The sequence below is a fragment of the Falco rusticolus genome, chromosome 5, assembly GCF_015220075.1.
Source record: "Falco rusticolus isolate bFalRus1 chromosome 5, bFalRus1.pri, whole genome shotgun sequence".
Taxonomy (NCBI): domain Eukaryota; kingdom Metazoa; phylum Chordata; class Aves; order Falconiformes; family Falconidae; genus Falco; species Falco rusticolus.
In genome coordinates, this window is record NC_051191.1 from 10,363,960 (window position 1) to 10,384,759 (window position 20,800).

Consider the following 20,800-nt stretch of genomic DNA (forward strand, 5'->3'; position numbering starts at 1 on the left):
CCCCGCGGGGAGAGGAGCCCGGGCTGGGGCAGGTTTGCTGGCCGGGCTGGTGGCCCCGCGGGGGACCCCGGCTGGAGCCGGCTGTGCCTGAGGGGCTGGACTCCATGGAACGGATGAACTGCAGCCCATGGGAAGGAGTCATGTTGAAGAGGTTTGTGGAGGACTGTCTCCCATGGGGGGGACCCCGGCTGGAGCCAGGCGGGGTGTGAGGAGCCCCCCTGAGGGGGAAGGGGCAGCAGGGGCAGCGTGTGAGGGACTGACCCCAGCCCCGGCCCCTGCATCGCTCGGGCGAGCCCGGGAAGATTTGGGTTTATCTCTTATTATCCTACCCTGACTTGATTGCTAAAAAATTAAACTAATTTCCCCCAGTCGAGTCTGTTTTGCCCATGAACAGTAACTGGTGAGTGATCTCTCCCTGCCCTTATCTGAGCCCAGGAGCCTTGCCCAGTATCTTCTGTCCCCTGCGCAGCTGCGGAGGGAGTGACAGAGCAGCTTTGGTGGGCACCTGCCATCCAGCCACGGTCAACCCACCACAAGCATTATGTTTAATTCATGTAATTACTATTACTGACTTAAGATTGTATCTAAAACTTTAGAACTTGTGTATGATTGACTACATTTCTTTTGAAAGAATTCCGATGTCCTAAATACTTCAGAGTTTTTATGCATTTGCTTGCTTTTTGTTCAGCACTCCCCCACTTTCAGTTGTTTCTTGTTCATAGATACTGTGAAAGTTGGTACCTTAAAGGTAGATAAATAGATAATGTAGTCAGGTAGGAAATGAATCTGCCCAGGTATTTACATATATCTCACAGACTTTGTCAATCTGAATGTGTTCACTCCCAGCTGTTCTTTTAGCCACATGTTCACACATCACATCATCTGCGTGCTCTTTCAGAACACCTGGTAATCTCCAGATGTTTCCATGGTCAATGGGAAAATAAAGTCCTGGTGGGCCCCACATGCAGGAAAGAGAGTATATGACCTCCTATGCACTGTCACTGCCCCAAACTTACTGATCCTATGGTTTCACTGATTTATCCTCCTCCAGAGCAGTCTCCTCTCTGAAAGCCACTCTTGTCCCTGGAGCAACTGAGGTTGCATCGTGCTCTCCACTGTAAAAGCCTTCTGACAGCAGTCAATATGTTTCCACAGCGAGTATATCCAAAACCTCAAAATCTTAAATTTACATTTTTGGTGTGTCTCCTGTAGCTGTTCCGTGGGAGGACAGTCATTCTCCTTTAAAAATGCTCTGGGACGATTCACAGACAGGTATTACTTTTACCTTTTGCTTCCTCCCCAGAGCGTGAAGCTCCTGGCAGAGGCGGCTGTCATGCGTGCTGGTGCTACACTATACACAGCTGATAGATCAGCATCATCTGCACTGTCAGTCGCGCTGTTTAAGTGATCCATGGTGTGTTGTTACCCACTGTTGTGTTACAGAAGCGGTTCAGTCTCATCTGTGCACTAATATTTTATCAAGGGAATTTGATACCAGGTTTGAGGAGGCTCTGTAGCCTGGGAGGTTCAGCAGAGCGGTTGGTGTCTGGGCGTATTGAAAACATAGCGGATATTTTTAAAAGTACAGCTAGAGAGGTGGAGTTCATATTGCTGGAAATAATTTGGTCCCCCAGTTTTCTCTGCTGCTGCAGGCTGGGAAGGGGAAGGTGATGCCCACTCACACGGAAGGGCAGTTCTGCATTATGGAGCTGTGGCATCCTGGTCCCAGTGCCTCTAGTATGGTTCAGATTCACTCATGGCTCGCCTGGAATTTGTGTCAGGGACATTTGTTGCCCTCAGCTTTAGTGTTCCTTCAAACTTACCAGAGGAAAAAAAAAGTTACATGAATAAGTTATTGCAAAACCAAGTTGACCCATTCAAGCATGCAGATGTTTTATTTAAATACTCCTCAAATGTCTATTTATTCAGCATAACGTGTATTATGCTGCCTTCTGAAATACGATATATGACTGTCAAACAAAATCGTCAAAACAACAACCTCGGTTTCTTTGTATGATACACAGAAATAATTACATTTCATGTACAGTACAGATGCATTTTACACAGTCATCAACAGTCATTCACTACCAAAACAGCATTTAAATCACCTAAAACACCAAAAGAATGTGTATTTCCCAAGTCCAGAATAAATTAATGACTTTGCATGGGACACATGGAAATAGGAGACAGGACTGGAATTCTGCAAAATCATACTAAATTATTCCTTAAGCTGCATTTTAAAAATGAAAGTACATGTTGCTTCAGGGGTCTAACTGTTATGCGAGTGTATTGCTGTAGTGCGTTCTTTTTAGTCCATACAAAAAGGAAAACAGAGATTAAAAGACACATGACCTGATGGAGTCAGTAGGTTTCCTGGGTTCTGTGTAGTCTGTCCCAAAGAGGGTTTAATAACTGCCTTTTTGCATTATTTACCTGATCTAAGTAGTCAAGAAGTACCATGTGGCATGAAGAAGTTGTTGCAGATTGCTAATATCAAGGCAGCTCTTATGTCAACAGCTGTTTGGCAAAAGATAAGGACCAAGCCATTTTTTGTATGAGTAACCATGGGTAGACGTAGGATGCAAGTAAAAACTCTGGGTCCATTCTGCCGCTCCTTTAAACCCCGTTAAAACTTACGTGACCCACCAGCTTCAGCAGATCTACTGCAATTTTCCAACAGGGTGAAAGAGGAGAGCAATGTCAGGTGATCGACTGTGGCAGAGCTCCTGAGAAGGAGCACTCCCCTGGGCTTCTGCGCTCCGTTAAGGTTTGAAAGAAACATAGCAGCTCAGTTTACAATGAGTAAGTTGTTCTGTTTTGCAGAAAAAGTGGGAACTTAACTGCAAATTAGCCAAGCTTCCAAATAAGTAAATGATAAGAGACTAATGCATGACGTATACCCTTTATCACTGCAGTTGCATTTTAATATATTACATTGTTGGATTTTGATGTGTATACTGTAGCATGATAGTCCCTCATCTGCTCTTCAATCTCTGTTGACAGGTGGAGAGAAAGACCAGTATTTGTGTGCAGTAAAAGGTGTTTTATCAGCAAGTTTTGTTTTTTAGTGGGTATTTTCTCTTAATGTAAATTTTCAGGTCATAGAATGCTAGCAAATACTATACTGAAACATACACTACTCAAACTATTAAATAACTGTGTTAATCATTTATTGTAATGGCATCTAATGCACTGAGCTTTTTGATTTATATGCATATTTTATTTTGCAGACATGCAATTATTTCTGATCCAGTGTTTTTGATGTATATATGTATGTATTGATATGCACGTATTCCATGTATATTTGATGTATATGATGTATGGTATGTCATGTATATAGGAAGCATTATGATACATCTGATGCACTCACGTGAAGAACAATGACACTTTTTTATCAGGAAGGTTTCTGGTAACATCAATGTCTTTTAAAAACGAAGCCAAAAAGCCTTAGCTAATCTCAGCTTTTAGGCCTGCCCATGTAGGCAAATTTCAATTGAAATCAATTATATTTTTATAGCTTTGGGACCCAATCCATTATTCTATCAGTGTTCTTAGGTAATTAAATATCTTCACACACTATAAATCCTCAAACAAGTTTTAGGATGCAAGTTTGCAGGTAATTACAAAAAGAATTTAGCCATAGTTTTTACTGAATGTCTGTCTCTGTCTTCCAGTGTAGCCAACACACTGGATGCTGCAGAATGTCAACAAGGGAGGTTTGGAGATAAGTGTAAGCTGATCCCCAAAACACCTTTATAGTAATTTTAATTCAGATAGGATTGATCCTGTGACAGTACACTGGGGTGAGAGATTTGTTCTGAAAATACAGAAGTAGACCAGATGGGTACAGCAGAAAGGACTGTGTTGATTCGTCAGTAGCCTTGAAATCCCAAATGCTACAGTGATGTCGGGGTGGGCAACAAACTGTCAGTAAAAGAGGACAGTGGACAAAAAGATCAATGACTGAATAGCACATTTGTGGTGCACAGTTTGGCTGTAGGATTATTTAAATATTTTCCATTAGAAATTTATAGAGTAGATGAACTTGTGTAAAATACCTTAAAAAAAAGAAATCCTGATTCCTGATACAACAGGTGTACAATGACTTATTGCAGTTGTAACAGTACCTAGGAAGCAAGGTAAAACAATAGTAAATATTGAACTAACTGAACACCTTTAGTTGACTAATGAGTGTTTGAGTAAGAAATACTGCAATTTTCAAAGGGAAGTTATTTGTACAACTACCATGGAACATTAACAATCAGCTTGTAAGTGCACGGAAATGCCCCTTTCTACAGTAATATTTTATCATGCCTAATCTGAAAAACAACAAAAGTAAACTGAGATCACAGCTCCAAATAATTTTAGCATGCATTATGGTTGTAGTTCTTTCAGTCAGTACAAACATATTTCATATGAGCATTTTTTCTTCCATTTTTTGATAGTTCCTCAACAAGTGTGTGGTTTATTAACAGAAAAAAAGAAAAAAAGACATGTTATCAAAGTGTTTCTTGTTGTTTTGCATTCAGCAGGAACACAGGTTTGTTTCTATTTTTTGTTTTGTGGTTGGGTTGTTTTTTTTTTTTGTTTTTGTTTTTCTAAAAAGAGCTCTCATGATAAGAAGAAGCATCAATGGGGATATTTCATTGTGCTCATATAGTAAGTCAGGATGGTCACAGAAGATTCCACCACGCATCAGTTCGGACAAGGGGTAAGAAACTCCTTTTGGTTCACACGCTATGACACTGAAACCCACAAAGTGTTTTGTTTCTCCTGAACCTGTCGCTCTGTGGCCACTGGCGCACACGTCAAGGGGCGTTGTCTTTTGTCAGCTCTCTCATTCCTCGCGACTTGTTTCTCACTGCCTCGAGCTCAGCTTGCAAGTGGTCTTTATGCTAATTTATAAATAATTCTATATTTTATAAAGCAGATACTCTGACAATGTTTCCTCCCGAATACTCGGGAGACTCTGGCCTATCATCTCCTTCGGGTGTGGTGACTGGAGGTGTCGGGATGCTAATTATTGCTGTAGTGACGTAAGGCTGCTCACAGTTTAGTTTAACGCACTCTTCCACTTTGGCATTTAAACTGGAACGGCTGGAGGAAGAAACAAAAATCCATGCAGAAAGAAAGTCCATGTTACTGCAAACCTCTCTTGTGCCTGATTCTGCTCCCTCAGCTGGCCATCTCCATCCTGCCCCATTAGAGCTGAGAGGTGCAACACAGCACACACCCCCAACCCTGCGCCCCAGCAGCAGGTGGTCCATGTCCATGGACAGGCCCCCTTTTTCCCTTCCTTCCCATTGTTTCAGCATGCCTAGAATTTTCTCAGCCCACCACCTAAGTGTTTCTGAACAGGGAAAGCATTTGAGCAAACCTGACACAGCCAAGTGACTTGCTGTGAAGGAAAGTGGGAACTAAGGACCAGTCCCAGTCTCCTACTGGTTCCTCCACGCCGTGCTTATTTAAGAAGCTTTTGTATATTCTGCATCCTCAATAGTAAGGCACAGCGATATATGCACTAGTTGAGGTTGAGTTAACGTGTTTGTGGAGTTGCTGCAGTACCTCAGCATCATACGAAACTTGTAAAACTCAGACTGGCATTTTGTGTTTGGGTTTTTAGCTCATTTTCTAGCACAAGGCTGGTGCTTTGTGTTTTTACGTCCTCTGTGACTGGAAGTGTGGTGCAGGCAAGCCCTCTAGCAGAGAAAGGAAGGATGGATCCAGGCAGAGTACTTCCTGAAAAGCTAAGACAGATCGGAGCTTTGTGCTGGCCCGGATGTCTCGTTGCACAGCAATTGAAAAATTTCAGTAGCTACAAGCTGCTGGATTGTTCATGGAAATGAAATCCAAACCTAGTTAACTATACAAAGCAACTTACTCCAAACGTAACTTAACGAGCCAATCTCTATAGCAACTAGTGCTGCAAATAGTTCTTTTTTAAATGGTGGCACATTTGAGTTCAATAGAAAACACTTCTGTGCTTCCTGAGACTTTGCTCTGTTTTCAGAGGGGGTGTTCAGATATACCTGAAAGCCAAATGGTTTACTTGTGAGATTACTGAGACATTCGGTAAATTACAGACTCCTAAATTGCACTTTCCTCATTTTTGTAATAACCCCTCAAACTAGGCAATATATTTTTTCTTATCCATTTCATATTTTTTATTTATAAGAGTCTTTCTTATGGCTATTACACTGAGGACTCTGGGAATCAGTTCTATTTTTCTGCTCTGTGGAAATGCAAGGAAGTCTCATTTGTGCTGTGCTTCTGAACCAAACTAGTAGGAACAGCAGTGACCAACCTTCCTTTCTCTTCCCACTTGCTCATCTCGTATATCTGAATTGCACATTTTTCTATGCTAAATTTTTCTTCTGATGCGTTTGTCCATGGCATATAATATTCGGTGCTCTATTTCATTTGGGGTCCCTGGTTGCTATTTGCTGCAAATAGTACGTAGTAGTTTGTGGGGAGGGGATGAGAGGGCAGAAGTGGATACAGAGAGACTATTCTGTCATCTTGGATTAAGCTTGGAGCAAACTAAGTGCAGGATGTTTCAGTACTAGTATCCATTTTTGGGTGACTGCCTGCCTGCCTGTGGAGGCCACAGCACCTCTACATCTCTTCTCTAACGAAGGAAGGGGTTTCAGCTCTCGGTGTGCTGCTGCATGTGAAGTACCTGTTAGACAGAGGCGTCCTCTCCACACATCTGATCTGGATGGTGCTGAGCTCTTGTACGCTGCCTGGACGGCTGCCGGTGATGGTGGTGTTTGGGATGCGGTAAGTCTTTTTATGCCTTCGTGAGCAGCAAGTGCTGGTAACACCTTGTTGAGACGAGAGAGAGGGGCTGTGGCTTGGGGGTCTATTGACTGTAGAAACCTCCATGCAGCTCTCTTCATAGACTTGCTCATCCACAAACTCGTGGTTCTAGCCCAGAGGAATCCAGCAAGAGGGATAAAGCACACACAGAAAGATAATTAAAGTGAACATATTAATCGTGATTGTTTAAAGGCTTAAATTGACACAACTGAATAAACTGGGAAAGTTAGACAGCTTATTCTTGATTATAGTGTTTAGCCCATATTAGCCTGGGCTGAATACCAATACAGTGTAAATGCTGGAACAAAACACTCAGAGCTCTAAATAAGAAAATGTTAATCCAAATTCTTTTGTAAAATAGCATGTGATTGTAACGTAGTTTGCATTATAAATATCTGTATAATCTATGAAGCACCACAGAATAGAGGATAATGTTTACTAATAAAAATGCAAGTGGTGCCTACATAAATGCTCTAAATGTAATTTGGAAATACGTAAGATTTATTATATTGAACCATAATACAACAAAATTCAAATATTTTCCAGATGAATTTATAAAGCTTTTGAATGATGTGTTAGAAATCAGGATCTGAAACAGTGTGTTTCAAGGTATGCATCTGTGTGGGGGAAAAAAAAAAAAAAAAGATTCAATCAAATAGAAATTTTGATTATAGGAGAGGAGGTGGTTATTTAAAAGCATCAAGTTCCTAATTACTGTAGATGGATGTGTCGAAAGCAGTTTAGAAGACTGAGGATTCAGTTAAACAAAGCACTGTTTATTCATGCAATCTTTGCTTAATCCCAGCATGGCCAGTAGTTTTATTGGGTTGTCACAGAGCTGAATGCAAAGTCACGCAAACAGCCAGTTTATGGTGACTCAGTAGGTGATTAGGGAGCATTTCACACACAACTGTGGTTTCCACATTTTCTTTCTGTGTGAAAGAGTGTGAAATAGTGGTGTTGCTTATGGGGGGAAGGGAGGAATTTTAACAGTTGTTTTGAAGTAGCAGCCCAAACTAAGTAGAGATTAAGATACATCCATGTGCGGTTTGAGAAAGCCTCCTTTTAAAAAAAAATATCTTTTCAGTTACTGCTGGAATCAGTCTACATATCCTGGGAATGGTTTAGGGGAATGGTTTATGAGCATGTTCTGGATTATTTTACACTCTACTTACTCTCACTCACTTCCAATTTGTTAGCCAACTGCAGGTTTTTGTATTAGAATGAGAAAAAAATATTTTTTTTCCCCTAAAGAATGATGCACTAATTGGAAAGGTGCTGATTTTTTTTAGGAGAATTACAGTACAGTGTTAATATAAAATATGTGAATAAAGTAAAGAGAGTAACAACTGTGGCCTAGTGTTTGTGACAAATGGAAATATCTTTACAGGCATATTATTGTTATTTCCATTTCTTCTATTCTTCTTCACTCCAACATAAGTTCATGTGGAACTGAGTGGTGTTGAAGCATGCCAATTTCAAGTGATATGGAAAAAAAGAACTTGCCTGAAAATTGACTTCTAGAAGGCCTGTGTCAGTTACAATCAAGATTTTGAATGTGATTGCACAGTGGACATAAAATTCAGAGAGAAAAATGACCTAATTGCCATCTTTAGATTACATTCAGTGGTTTGCAGTATGTTTGCCAAGAACTCTGCTAGTTTTCCAATTAAAAGTAATTTTGTACTTCCTAAAACTTTTATGGAGCAACCAACAAGAATTCAATTTGTCCATTAAAGAGGGTATTGAGTGAACTTTTAATATAGACTGGAAACATTTTGAAATGATGTAATGGCTCAGACTAATAGATTTGATTATACTTGTTAGTTAACTGTTCTTAAATTAGTTAAAAGAAGCCTGTAAAATCTTTCAGTGCAATTATTTTAATTATTAATGTAATTTTCATTAATTTCCTAACATTGCCAACTCTGCATTTCTTAGAGTAGAAGAGATCTTATCCTAATGACTTCAAAGTGGCAGAAAAGAGAAAAATATGCCTTTGCTTAGTATCATGTGGACTGATGCTTATACCAAATGATATTTCAAAGGATGCCAAGAGGCTGAGAAGGTACCTCACCCTTGCTGTTATACCATGAATCAGCAACTTGCCAGATTCTACAAGGTGAGAGCCCAGAATTTCCAGTTCCCACTAAAATTTTAGGAATGTATGATCTGCAGATTGCTATTTGGAATCCCTGCATACATTTTTGTGTTCATGTGTCGTATGAATTCAGTGCCAGTAGCAGGACCCAAAAAACAAGGAAAAAAAGATTCTATGCAGATTCAGGAAAGATGATTATACTTGCTTTCTAGGCTTAATCCTTTTTTTTTTTTTTTTTTTTTAAAAAAAAAAAAGGTCTGTTTAAAAAAAGAGAAAAAAACCACAAAAGGCTTATGTATTCCACCATTATGATTAGAGGAAGTGTGAGACTTTGGGAACCAAATTCAACTCCCAGCAAATGAATAGAAATGTTTTCCATGATTTCTATGAGAGTTTGACAAGACCTGTGGCTACTACTAGGGTTTTAAATATATTTGTAATGTTCAGCTGTGGAACACTTTTTAAGATAGACTGCTATTATCAGGTTCTAGTATGAAATGTCTCAAAAGTGTTCCAAAAGGACCCAGTCTGAATCTTGGCAAAGAAACCACATTATACTCTGAACAGGAAGCAAGACAGTTCATCCTACATGCATTATATAAAAATGAATACTCCAAAAGTTAGAATGGAGGAAACATAAGCACCTCTGAGATGACATATGACTATCTAAATGATGTAACAGTTGGACCTTTTTATTTAGAAATAAATACTGCCTAAAGGAGAACATGAAATTATACATATGCCATATTTTAATTTAGCAATGTCTGTTGTGAGAAAACTTTTTAATCTCTCTCTCTTTTTTTTGTTTTTGTTCTTTTTTGAGAAAGAGCAGAAAGACATTCACAGTGATCTCTGTTAAATATAACAGAAGCATTACTTGGGGAATGCTGGATGCCGGGGGATCCTCTTTTACGGTCCCTTCAGTAAGAATCATACTCATATCAGAGGAAATACTCAGCAGCTTTCCCTGTACAAAAGCCCAACATTTGCTCAGGCAAAAACTTGCTTTGACTGCACTGAGTATTGGATGTGTAAGGACTACAATTTGTATGTTAAAAATTTGTATGTTTTCATAGAGTGCATGAAAACCATAATGAAGGTCACATATACGGCTTGGATATACTGCTGTCATCTCACTGATGCCAGTCTCTTTCACGCTAGATGAGGCTGTTATCCAGGATATCTCTGTTATTTGTATGCAGTGGGTATAATGCATTAAAATAAGATAAACCGGCTTTTCTTCCCAGCTAACTGCTTTCATATAAGGGCTTATTAATTAGAAGAGATAACTGAAAACATTCAAAACTAGGCTGGTGTTGGGGTTCACAGGAAAAGACAGCTCTCTCTTCTTACCGTAGTTTTTTCCAGGCAGTGAAGCAGGTGGTGGTGCTGCGTTTCAAAGGAAGAGCCAGATTTGCTAACAAAGGCCTGTTCTTCTTCGCTGGAGGACTGTGGATACATAGAACTCTGTATTATCCTCATTTGTGAACAAGAAGACTCTTATCCAAATATTTGATCAGAACTAATCCGGATTGTACACGGTAGTGTAACTGCAATACTTCAATTACATGGTATAACCCAAATTATTTTGGACCCGAGTTTTCTTTTGCTTGTTTGTTTTTTAATCAAACTATTTTCTTTCCTTTCCTTGCACCTCCTTTTAAATGTTTCCATCTTAGGTCTTTTATGCAAATGGAATAGTACAATTTACAAGTGCAATCAACATGTAAGCTTTAAATGTTGGATCAACGCATGCTTAAAATTATCATAAATTTAAGTGACAGCAAAATATTTTTTTTTTCCTGGGAATGTGCCTCATTTGAAGGAAATTAAACATAGCAGTCCTCCTGGGATCATTTCATAGCACTAAAGAATTTGTGGTATTGCTGCTTTCACAAAAATTCATGTCAGTGATCCCAGTCTGCTGCGTTTGGAAAGAGCGTAGCAGATGTTACCGACACAGAATGAAGGACTAAGTAGAAAGCATCCACTGTTTATTAATTGCTTTCATAATTATTCACTAGAAAGCAAAAAACTGAATAGGGGAGGAAGTGGGATAATAGGAAAGATTACAATTCAACTTTGGGATATTTGAAATCTGAATGGCAATTAAGCTATTTGGTGTCTTTTTATTTCAAAGATCTGAGTTCTTTCAAGCAGAAGAGGAAACGAGGGCTCTGACTGCTCATCTTTTGTGCCAGACCAGACAGACAGACAGCTACTTCCTCCTCTTCTGGCTATAGGTTAAAGCCTTCAGCTTTTCAACATGTATTGAACAGAAAGGGCATAGAGGAATGAAAGCCTGCCTGTGTGCCTCAGGGAATTGCCTAAATGCCAGAAAATGGCAGGGATTAAAAAACACTGTCTGTTCAGTCTTTCTCAGCTGGGTACAGCTCAGAGCAGCCAAGGGGCTGCCTCTGGCCTGTGGGTCACTGGGATCCCAGTCCCAGCCGCTGCCTGGGGCTCCTGCCACTGGTCCTGGCTTCCTCGGCAGGGGTAAGAGGGGGAATTAGCTTCAGGTAACATCAGATTTCAGTGCCCTTGAGGTAATCATCAAAATTCTCCTTAGAGCAAAGTAGGTGCTTCCAGGGGGTGTTGTTCACTCTGCAACACCCTTCTGCGCAAATGGTATCCAAAAATCATTTCTTTCCCTTGCTGACAATGAAGCTTCGGTTTGTCACCCATGTTTTACCTGTCTAAAGCCAAATAAGATAAATTTGACTTACCTCCTAAGAGGCAAATGCTTTGTAATTTCTTAACGAGGTCTTCTACAGGATCAGGCTCTAAAACTGTGGGCTGCATTTGAATCCAGCATTTCTATCTATTTCCCTCATCTTTTAATACCCTCTCATCGACTCTCACAGGCTTCCTTTAATGATAGCAATTGTCCAATTCATCCTTCCTTAATCTACCTCCAAAGGTAACATTGCCTAAAGACCCAAGCTGACTGGCCCTGGTGATAAACAGAATACGCTACTGCTGGGCTGTCATTAAGCTGTTACTCTGGAGGTGGAGGATATAAAAACCTTACCTGCTGCAGCTGGTTACTCAGTAGGCCATTTCGTTTGCTCTGCATGTAGGCATTAGCACTCCCACTCTTTGCTGCACGAATTCGAGCAAGTCTGGCTTTCTGTGTAAACAGACAAAAAGAAGAGTGTCACTTGTACGCATACCCATTATTCTGTTTATCTAAAACTGCTAATTGGAATCAGCTGCTTATGAATACCAATATTGTAACGACTGAAAGGCTGCATTGCATCCGTCCTCCAGGTGGAGCAAATCATGAGTGTCTTCCCATTTAAAATGCAAATAACAGAAGTTTGTATTTGTTTGCATGCATCAGCTAATAAGAACAACGATTTTGGAGAAGCGATTAGACAGATTGGGATGTAAGTGCCTACTTTTTTTCTGCATTGCTACAACTGTGCCACTCTTTATGCCTTTTGGGTCAGGAACACGGGCATCCATCTCAGCTGCTACTGCAGTGAAAATCTCTTTAAAGGGGAATAAATGGTTCAGAAAAAAATGTAATGTTGCAACTACAGTGAGCTGGTTTCTCAGAGCCTTCTGGGTTTTTAAAATAGCAGAATGTGGTACCGCTTTTTATGCTGTGTCCCAGGAAGGTTCCTGAATGCTTGCCCGGCCTTTTAAAAGCCATGCCTGTTCATATAATCAGACTTAATGCTTGTCATCATTGGTCATAATCTGTTCATAACCTGATTTTTCAGAGACTGCAGGCATCAAATTGCTGAGAGAGATTTGAGTTTTTTCAGGTGAACTTCATGCCTTGTGAAGGTGACATTCATTCCAGAGTAGAAGGTGGCTCATGAGAGAAGGACACTGCATCCATTGACTTGTACAACAGTTAAAAGCCAACATTAGGGGAAAGAGAGAAGAAAAGACTCTCAACCAATCATATGGAAAACAAAAGCTTTTATGGGATTTCTAGGATAGCGTCCTGGTTCTCTGATTTTTGTTGCTGATTATAAGAGGAAGTTTGGGTTTATCTTCGTGGTTAGGTTTCTGATTCTGAAAGCCAAATGCTGAGCAGCATCTGGAGTTGAATGGCTGCTGAATCACAGAAGGAGATACAGTGAAGAACTTGAAAAACTGCCTTTGATATATTAATAGGGATTTTCATATCTGATAATTACTCAGGTGATATTTCCAGAAAATAGAGGTAGCATTTACCCCCCCTTCCCCCAATTTCTGTGGCATTAAATGCCAGCATGAAATGACTGTGAATCCCTGAACACTTACAGACGGAAGCAGCCTGGTCACTGCAGCAGCCAGATCTCTCTGGCGCGATTAATAATTGAGTGACTATGAGGAATGGTTCAACACCATGCCTCTTTGCCTCAAACTCACAGCCTCAAACTCACAGATCTTCTGAACAGTGAGGCAAGAAATTTGTGACAGCTAACAGCAAACATGGCTAGCATATGGCTTATGTTGTATGTCATGTATTTATTATCTTTTAATTGTTCTGAAAGAAAATAAGATAATGCTGTGCATTTGCACATCACGGAGACAAAAAGCTCACATGAGAGGCTGTTGCCTGATTTTGTGACATGTTGGCTGTTTTAGAATAAACCTTGCTTGGTGCACACAGGCTTTCCAGCAATGCAGTTAATGCATGTTATTCTAGTGGTAAGAAGTGAAGCGCCCCAGTCACCTGCATGGTGCTTCTTCACAGGTGAGCCCTGGAAGGACATCTGCAGCTCCTCATTCTATCACCCTGAGCAGGTCCCCAGAAGCTGGACTGGGGGTAATTTTCCAGTTAGGGCTTTTATGCTGAGCACCAGGGCTGACCAGCCCTGGGCAGCCCAGTATGCTGCAGCAAGCCATCCGAGGGCAATGCCCCAGGCTGGCCCGGGGTTCCCAGGAGCCAACCAGTGTGGGGAACAGTTAACAGTTCCCACTCTTCAGGCTCACATGGGCTCCTTGATGGCACATCCAGTGCTACCAGTTTAGGTCTGAGTCCTCAGGGCTAGAGATTAAAAATCCCCTCGGCAGGCGGAACACAGTTATTTTCAAGGTGGAGCTCTTGAGATGCGACACCAGCATGACAGGCTGAAGGATGAGGGAAGAGTTTTACCTGCACTGCAGAAAAGTCATGGGCTGGGACATGTGCACTGGGTTATGTTCATAAATATATTAAAGGTCTCTCCTAGCATGACTGTTTAGCCTTAGGAGCGCAAGATGCTTTAGACATGCCTTTGCAGGATGCAACATGGAGTCCAATAAATAAGTGATTTCAGTCACAAATGTTTAAGCTGCAGTACTTTTAAGTGTGCTCTTTATACAAGGAGATTCATTAGATTTAACGAACAAACGTTTTACATACATTAGTTATGCTTTTCCTTTTAGCATGCATATTCATTTTCTCTTTCAGTGATTGTAGCAATAATTATGGTGCAGCACCATTCAATAAAAATAAGAAAATATAACAGTTCATCAGACTATCTTAGTATATCAATGTGCTACAACACATATAATACGAAGGTTGTACTTTCCATGTGAAAATTTGAAATAGCTTTGCAAATATGAATTTATTGTGTCTTAGAAAGCTATTGGGAGGTGGAAAGTAATAGCTTACATCTTTCTAGCTGAGACTCATTCAGATGGCCTGAATTTACATCATTTACCAAAGAGAAGACAATAAATCTATTACCAAGACAGGAACCAGATATTGTGGTTTCCATGCTTATACTTCAGCTTACAGAAAATACTCCTGAAACTGGAGGTGTTTACAAATCTGTTAAAGTGGTAAGATTTCTTTTCAGTGCTTCTGCCTGATTTATATCAGAGCCTGTAGCGTGAGTAGTCTAGTAACTCCTCGCATTTCCTATCAAGGTAATCGTTACAAGGTCATGTCAGCCACAGGATTTTTAGGGCTGCGTGCTGGGGATTGAATTCCCATGAAAGACACCAGAATGATGGGATGACATCAGGAAAACTGTGATTACAGAACTGCACTTTTCTTTAGTCTGTGAACATCATTTTCTGCCATGCACAGCAGAACAGGAGTGATAACTGCCCCTTTCAACCACTGCAAAGCCTTTCCTAACTCTCCCCTTTCATGGAATACCTAGCGAAAAAAGAAAGTTCTCCTGCAGTAGATTACCTTCTTTGCTGTGAGGTTTTCCCTTTTAGCCATTGAATGTGAAACTCTGATTTTAGTAACTTTTATGTTGCCTAGGACAAAACCCATGTAGCTGAAATGCAGTTCTTTTACTTATTCTGATGAAATGTCACCGTAATCATCCTGTGTGAAACTTCCTGAAGAAACTGATGACCAGCTCTAATTCTTACCGCACCCCTTGTATTTGTATTGAACTCCTCTTTTGAATGCATCGCTTTTTACTTTTTTTCCTAGCTTCAAATTTTACAACAGAGGTAGATCTTTTTATATGGCTGCATTTAGAGAAACCTTACAAAGGGATTTCACTGTTACTCAACAACAGCTATCTCTGTCAGTTTTAGAAATATAAACATATATTTTCACAAGGTTTTAAATAGTGCTCAGTGTAACGCTGCAGGGTATTTGTAACATCCAGTTTTTAACACTCAAGTTGCCCTCAGCAGTCCAGCTGTTTTAAGAAAGAGATTTTATCAGGAACACTTTTAGGGCAGGGCTTACTGCAGTACTGGAAATCATTTGTGGCAAGAGCTTCTCCCCAGTTTGCTATGCAAGGAGCCTAGGTAGCCTGGGTAATTTAGTACTTAGCTCCTGTTGTCTCTCTTCTGCTGCTCTCCAGACTACATAACTATCTTACTATCAAAACTCACGAATTACTAATTGCTTGCCTTTTGTTTATTATTTTTTATTGATCTTGTGCAATTAATAAGAGTTCCTTCACAGTCATTCTTTGTGTGCTGGCTTTGGTTGGGACAAGAGTTAATTATTTTCATAGTAACTGGTATGGAGCTACGTTCTGGATTTGTGCTGAAAACAGTGTTGATAACATGGGGATGTTTTAGTTACTGCTGAGTGGCGCCTGCACAGCATCAAGGCCTTTTCTGCTCCTCAGGCTGTCCTGCCAAGGAGGCTGGGGGTGCAAAAGAAACTGGGAGGGACACAGCCAGGACAGCTGCCCCTACCTGACCAGAGGGATATTCCGTACCATCTCGTGACATGTTCAGCAAGGAAACTGGCAGGAGGTCGGCAGGAGCTGCCCTTACCCTGGGGCAGGCTGTGTGTTGGTTGGTTGGTGGTGAGCAATTTTTTTTTCTTTTGCATAATTTTTCTTCTTGGGTTTGTTTCCTCCCCATCTCTGTGTTGTTTTTTTCTACTCCTTAAAAAAAATATTGAACTACCTTTATTCCCACCCACCAATTTTTGCACTTTCACCCTCCTGATTCCCCCCCACCCCCCACTGGGGAGGAGTGAGCGAGCGAGCAGCTGGGGTTAAATCACAACACTGTGGCTCCTAGAGCAATGGCCAAAATTGTCCTAAAATCAATCACATTATTTTTTATATCAGGCCTTTTGTAAATTCATCTTGTATGTTTGTTTTCAAGTGAAAAGTCAGGCCCACATTTCATGCTCTGATTTTCTAATTTTCAGTAATTGCAAATAATTGACTTTAGATTAGCCGACAATAATTTATGGGATGTCAGCGTGTAGTAGAGATGAAAATGCTGTTTACTTTGTATGCTAATGGATATGGAATTAAATAAGTTTCATGTATTTGTTGAGTTGTGACTTGCTTTAACAATCTATTCAAATTATTGTTCAGTAAACACAGGTTTTACACGTTTTTGTGCTAATTTAAAAAATCTTGGATAAGTTATTCTGTTAGTTATGTCTCTGCAACCCCACTGAGATTAATAGCCTATCTCATTTAAAAAGTCATAATGGCAAGCAGGGTTCCGTACTGCAAATGCTTAGCTCTAGATTGCCAGGTGCTGTTAAGCAGTTGTTGCAGTTTATCCTAGAGCTATTTATATTTATCTAGTAACTAATTATTCATAATTGGAAAGATAAACACATCATGTAAAATCAATAAATAATAAAGCCAAGCCAATCTTCAGGATATATTTTGCGATGTGAACGTAGAAGACCACACTCAGATGAAAGATTCAGGTTGAATTTTAGGTATTAAGTCAAGGTTTGGAGCTGATGATGGTTGTTTGGGTGTTCTGTTGAGGCACCATGCAGAGTCAGCCTAGGGAGAAAGTGCCTGGACGACTACCATTAAGGCTTCTTCAGTTGTCAGGTAATGAACAATAATGGACAGATGGATCTGCACTTAGGACTTGCTGGCTGAGATGATACAAGGCTCTTGCCTTCAAAGGGTGCAGAACTATAGATGTATGGAAAACGGGGAAGGCATCTAGCAAGAAATCCTTCATTCAGGGCAAGGAGGACATTGTCATCGTAAGAGCTGCTGCAGTATGCTGGGATGGAGCTTTCAGCCAGGCTGCCGTTGAGTGGCCAGACACCTGTTCCAAGGGAGCTGCTATGCCTCCTTCTTCCCCTGCCCTGTGCTGGTAGGCATCCCAGTGAATATGACACTGTGGGAGTCTAGCCATATCTTAACCCTTGATACCTATCAATTACAGGACAGCAAACCGTATCCAAGCTTACCTAAAACTTTCTTTTTCCTTTTCCATCCTTACCTTTATCCTTTCCACCCCTTTCCTTTCCTTTCCTTTATACATGGAATCGTCACAACACATCTGTCATTAAGTTTGCCACCTGAAGGCACTGATAGGCTATGAAAATAACTTGGCATCTTGAAGTTGTCTCTAGCTGAGAAAAACTCCAAAAATAGGATTCTTCAAAACTGTCTCGGTAGTGATAAATCTGCTTGAGGAAAAGGCATAGAAAGACTACAGGGCACAATTATTTCAGCCCTGAATTCCAGTATCTAGTTTGGATTCTTTATTTGTCAGGACAGGTCAGATCCTTGGACCTTATTATCTGATAGAAGAAAATGTTCTGATAAGCACGGATGATTTTTCTTTATTTTTGTTTTCATCTCTTTTGGGTTTTGTTTATATTGATTGTCAACAAGCTCCTGATAGTGCATTAGGAAGCTGTACCCTCCTGTTGATGCACTGGCTACATTACAAAGTGGGATTCTGAGGTAGTTACAACAATATATTTCCATGGCTGGATGCAGGAGCTTCCTTTAAAACATGTTCAAAATGAAATGGTATATAAATAAATTTCTCTCTTCCATCTTCTCCTGAGCATTAATGTGCAGCATCTTTTTGCCAAAAAGAAGCAAATGGAATTGTCTAATCTTGCATGACTGTGCAGAACTCAGTAAATGTGTATACTGATGGCCACATTGTTCTTGAACAAACCTAATATAAGTGAAAAAAAAAATCTGCTGAAAATTGCCAGTGCACCTGTGAGCAGATTGCAGCTTTTCAACAGAGAACTTTCTCTGGAGTTTCCTTCCAGCCCAAATGTTTTGCCATTTCTGAAGGCTACCTTGATTAAACTTCTGTATGAGATATTGATAAAGTAAGTTGCACAACTCAAATACACAACACTCTCAATCAGATGGAAGCTGTTGTAGCCAGCAGGAGGTACCATCACCTGCACGGGTTCATGCTGTGCTCCATGAAACAGCACCTTCTTTCAAGCTTATGTTCTTCAGCCTTAGATAACAGAAATAAAGTTGGTGCCCAGGGAATCATTTATTTTAGAAAACTGTGTAAAGCTTCCATTGTATTGAATGAAGAAGGAATTTCAAACTTCAATAACGGGACTTTTTGCTTGAATATTCCTATACAGTTATATTTCTATATAGGAATAAAAAAAATCTATACAAGTAGAACCCTCCTGTGAAATGCAAGGATATACTTCATAGCTAAATATTGCTAAATGTGGACTATGCAGTACCCAAGAAGTGCTTTTTGTTGATTTTTTTTCAGTCCATCACAGTAAGGTTCAGTTCAACATCTCAGTCATTTTAGGTTGAGAGAGATTAGCTTTGCAATAGGAGATATCAATGAGACACACATCCAGTGCTAAGTTAATCAGACCTCAAAGCCATTTTCTCCAAAGCAAGAAGGGCATAAACATGGTCAGAGAAAATCTCATCCTTACTCTTGGCATTGTTCTGGGGAGCAGAGGGAAAGACACTTGGCACGATTGCCATTCATCGCTTCGTATTCCTGTTTGAAACATACAATGAGCTCACTGTTTTGCAAGGAGAAAAAGTCAGTTATTAACTCGAGCAGTTATTAATTCTTCTATTCAGAAAGAGATTATGGGGAATAGCAGCCAGTCTGCCAACGTAATTTTGCAAGGTATTTTCTAGTGTCCATCTCTTTTCACTGGCAAGTGTAAAACAGGCATAGAAAATTCTCTTTCATGACATACAGCAGGAGACGGTTTCTATCTGAAGTGAGGCTGGTTGTGTCTGCAGTTATTATGAAAGCTCGGAACAGGCACATTTATTGCTGGGATAAAGCAGATCTGTTACCCATGACTGGTGCGATGCTCGGAGGCACAGTAATGAAGCACTGTGTTCCGGCTGATACATACTGTTCTTTCACTGTCTGCTGCCATTACACAAACAGAAGCGGCAGCGATGTGGGAGCGGGGAATGCGCAGCTGGAGCTGGCACGGGGGACAACCCGGCATGCGGAAGGGTGGGTGGAATTAGTAGCTAGGCAAGGTATGGTACCTGGATCACTGAGGCAGCCTACATTTGAAATTGGGTTTCTAGAAAGGTATGACATCTCTGTGATATGCCTGGTTTCTTTCATGGCCATTTTCCTCATCTGACAGCGTTCTTCCAAGATGTGGCCATTAAAGGGTGCAACATCTTCAGCCTGGGCCTATGACTGACTTTCTTGGCCATGTACCTTTGTTTCTCCTGATTTTAAGATATTCAGGGAATGGTATCAGCGTGTACATTTCCTTCACTTCCTTTTTGTGAAGAAATCAGTTGAAAAGGTGGCCAGAAAGAAACACACATTTTGTAGCTTCAGCCCTGGTGCTGTCGTCTCTGAAGCAGGTGCAGCCTGGTCTATGTATGTGGTCACCAGCCATGGCCTGCCTGCACGCTGCTGCAGGCGACAACCCCACTCTCCCTGGGTCACTGGAGACTCAGGACCTCTGAAAAGAGGCCATGGGACAACAAAAAAGCCCAAGTGGTGACACCTTAGGCTGGGCAATCTTGCAACTTGTGTTGCATCCAGAGCCTTCCGACTGCCATCAGCAGAAGAGCAGATGGTAATGTGTCTCAGCTATCTTATCAGAACTTCATGTGTCCATGGAGGCTCTCTGAGCTGGGGTTGGGTGAGGTGTATTGGGACCAGTATGTTGGCAATGATGTGGAGGTGGAGGTGACTGCCCAGGCTTGGGCTGCATCTCTCCTGGTAAATAGCTCTTCCTGGCTCCTGACCTTGCCCACACGGGTCAGGGAGGGAAACTGTCTTGTTATAGAGCTAGCTGGTATTTTAATGAGAGATTCAGCAAATCAGGGAAGCTGGAAAAACAGACTTTTCTTTTCTCCTGATTAAGCTCTTTTTCTGAAGCCTTTTAAGAGAACTAGAGCTGAGGAGACAAGTTCCCCAATAATCAGATTCCCCAGGCACTGACCTGGGAATTAAACACATAGATTAGTGAAGCAGCCTGTTAGAATAGACGTTAGAAATCACTATTAGGTTTTTATTTGTTTGGGTTTTTTTGGTTTTTGGGTTTTTTTCCTTTTTTTTTTTTTTTTTCTCAGAAGACTCTGGCGGAAAGAAAGTCTGCCTGAAAAACACTGAAGAATCTTCAGTGGGTGTGACTGCAGCTATTGACTGAAAATACTAAATCTAGTTTAACAAGCAGGATGAATTACCACAATAATGGATCTGTACATTTTGACAGAAAAGATAAATAGACAGGTTTTGGGTTTTTTTTTC

The 20,800-nt window shown here is 40.7% G+C and overlaps 1 protein-coding gene and 1 long non-coding RNA gene across 5 annotated transcripts in view; one reads left to right on the forward strand and one right to left on the reverse strand.

Annotated features, from left to right (window-relative positions):
* Window positions 1-1,868: 1,868 nt before the first annotated feature.
* The window catches only part of KCND2 (potassium voltage-gated channel subfamily D member 2), a 286,358-nt gene continuing 267,426 nt past the window's right edge, over window positions 1,869-20,800 (reverse strand). For both annotated transcript variants that reach the window (XM_037390172.1, XM_037390173.1), the window contains 4 exons: window positions 11,952-12,050; window positions 10,274-10,369; window positions 6,680-6,927; window positions 1,869-5,097 (listed from right to left, as the gene is read on the reverse strand). In XM_037390172.1, the coding sequence (XP_037246069.1) occupies window positions 4,920-5,097; window positions 6,680-6,927; window positions 10,274-10,369; window positions 11,952-12,050 (621 nt within the window). In that variant the 3' untranslated portion in view covers window positions 1,869-4,919. The remainder of the gene's footprint in view (window positions 5,098-6,679; window positions 6,928-10,273; window positions 10,370-11,951; window positions 12,051-20,800) is intronic.
* On the forward strand, window positions 6,669-10,503 carry LOC119149176. 3 transcript variants are annotated; one of them, XR_005104590.1, is made up of 4 exons: window positions 6,669-6,780; window positions 7,366-7,428; window positions 8,761-9,843; window positions 10,289-10,503. It is a non-coding gene; the product is annotated as an uncharacterized LOC119149176 (long non-coding RNA). The 3 variants fall into 3 exon arrangements; XR_005104592.1 differs by lacking the exon at window positions 7,366-7,428 and having other exon boundaries at window positions 6,670-6,780; window positions 8,761-8,941; window positions 9,753-9,843; XR_005104589.1 differs by lacking the exon at window positions 7,366-7,428 and having other exon boundaries at window positions 6,670-6,780.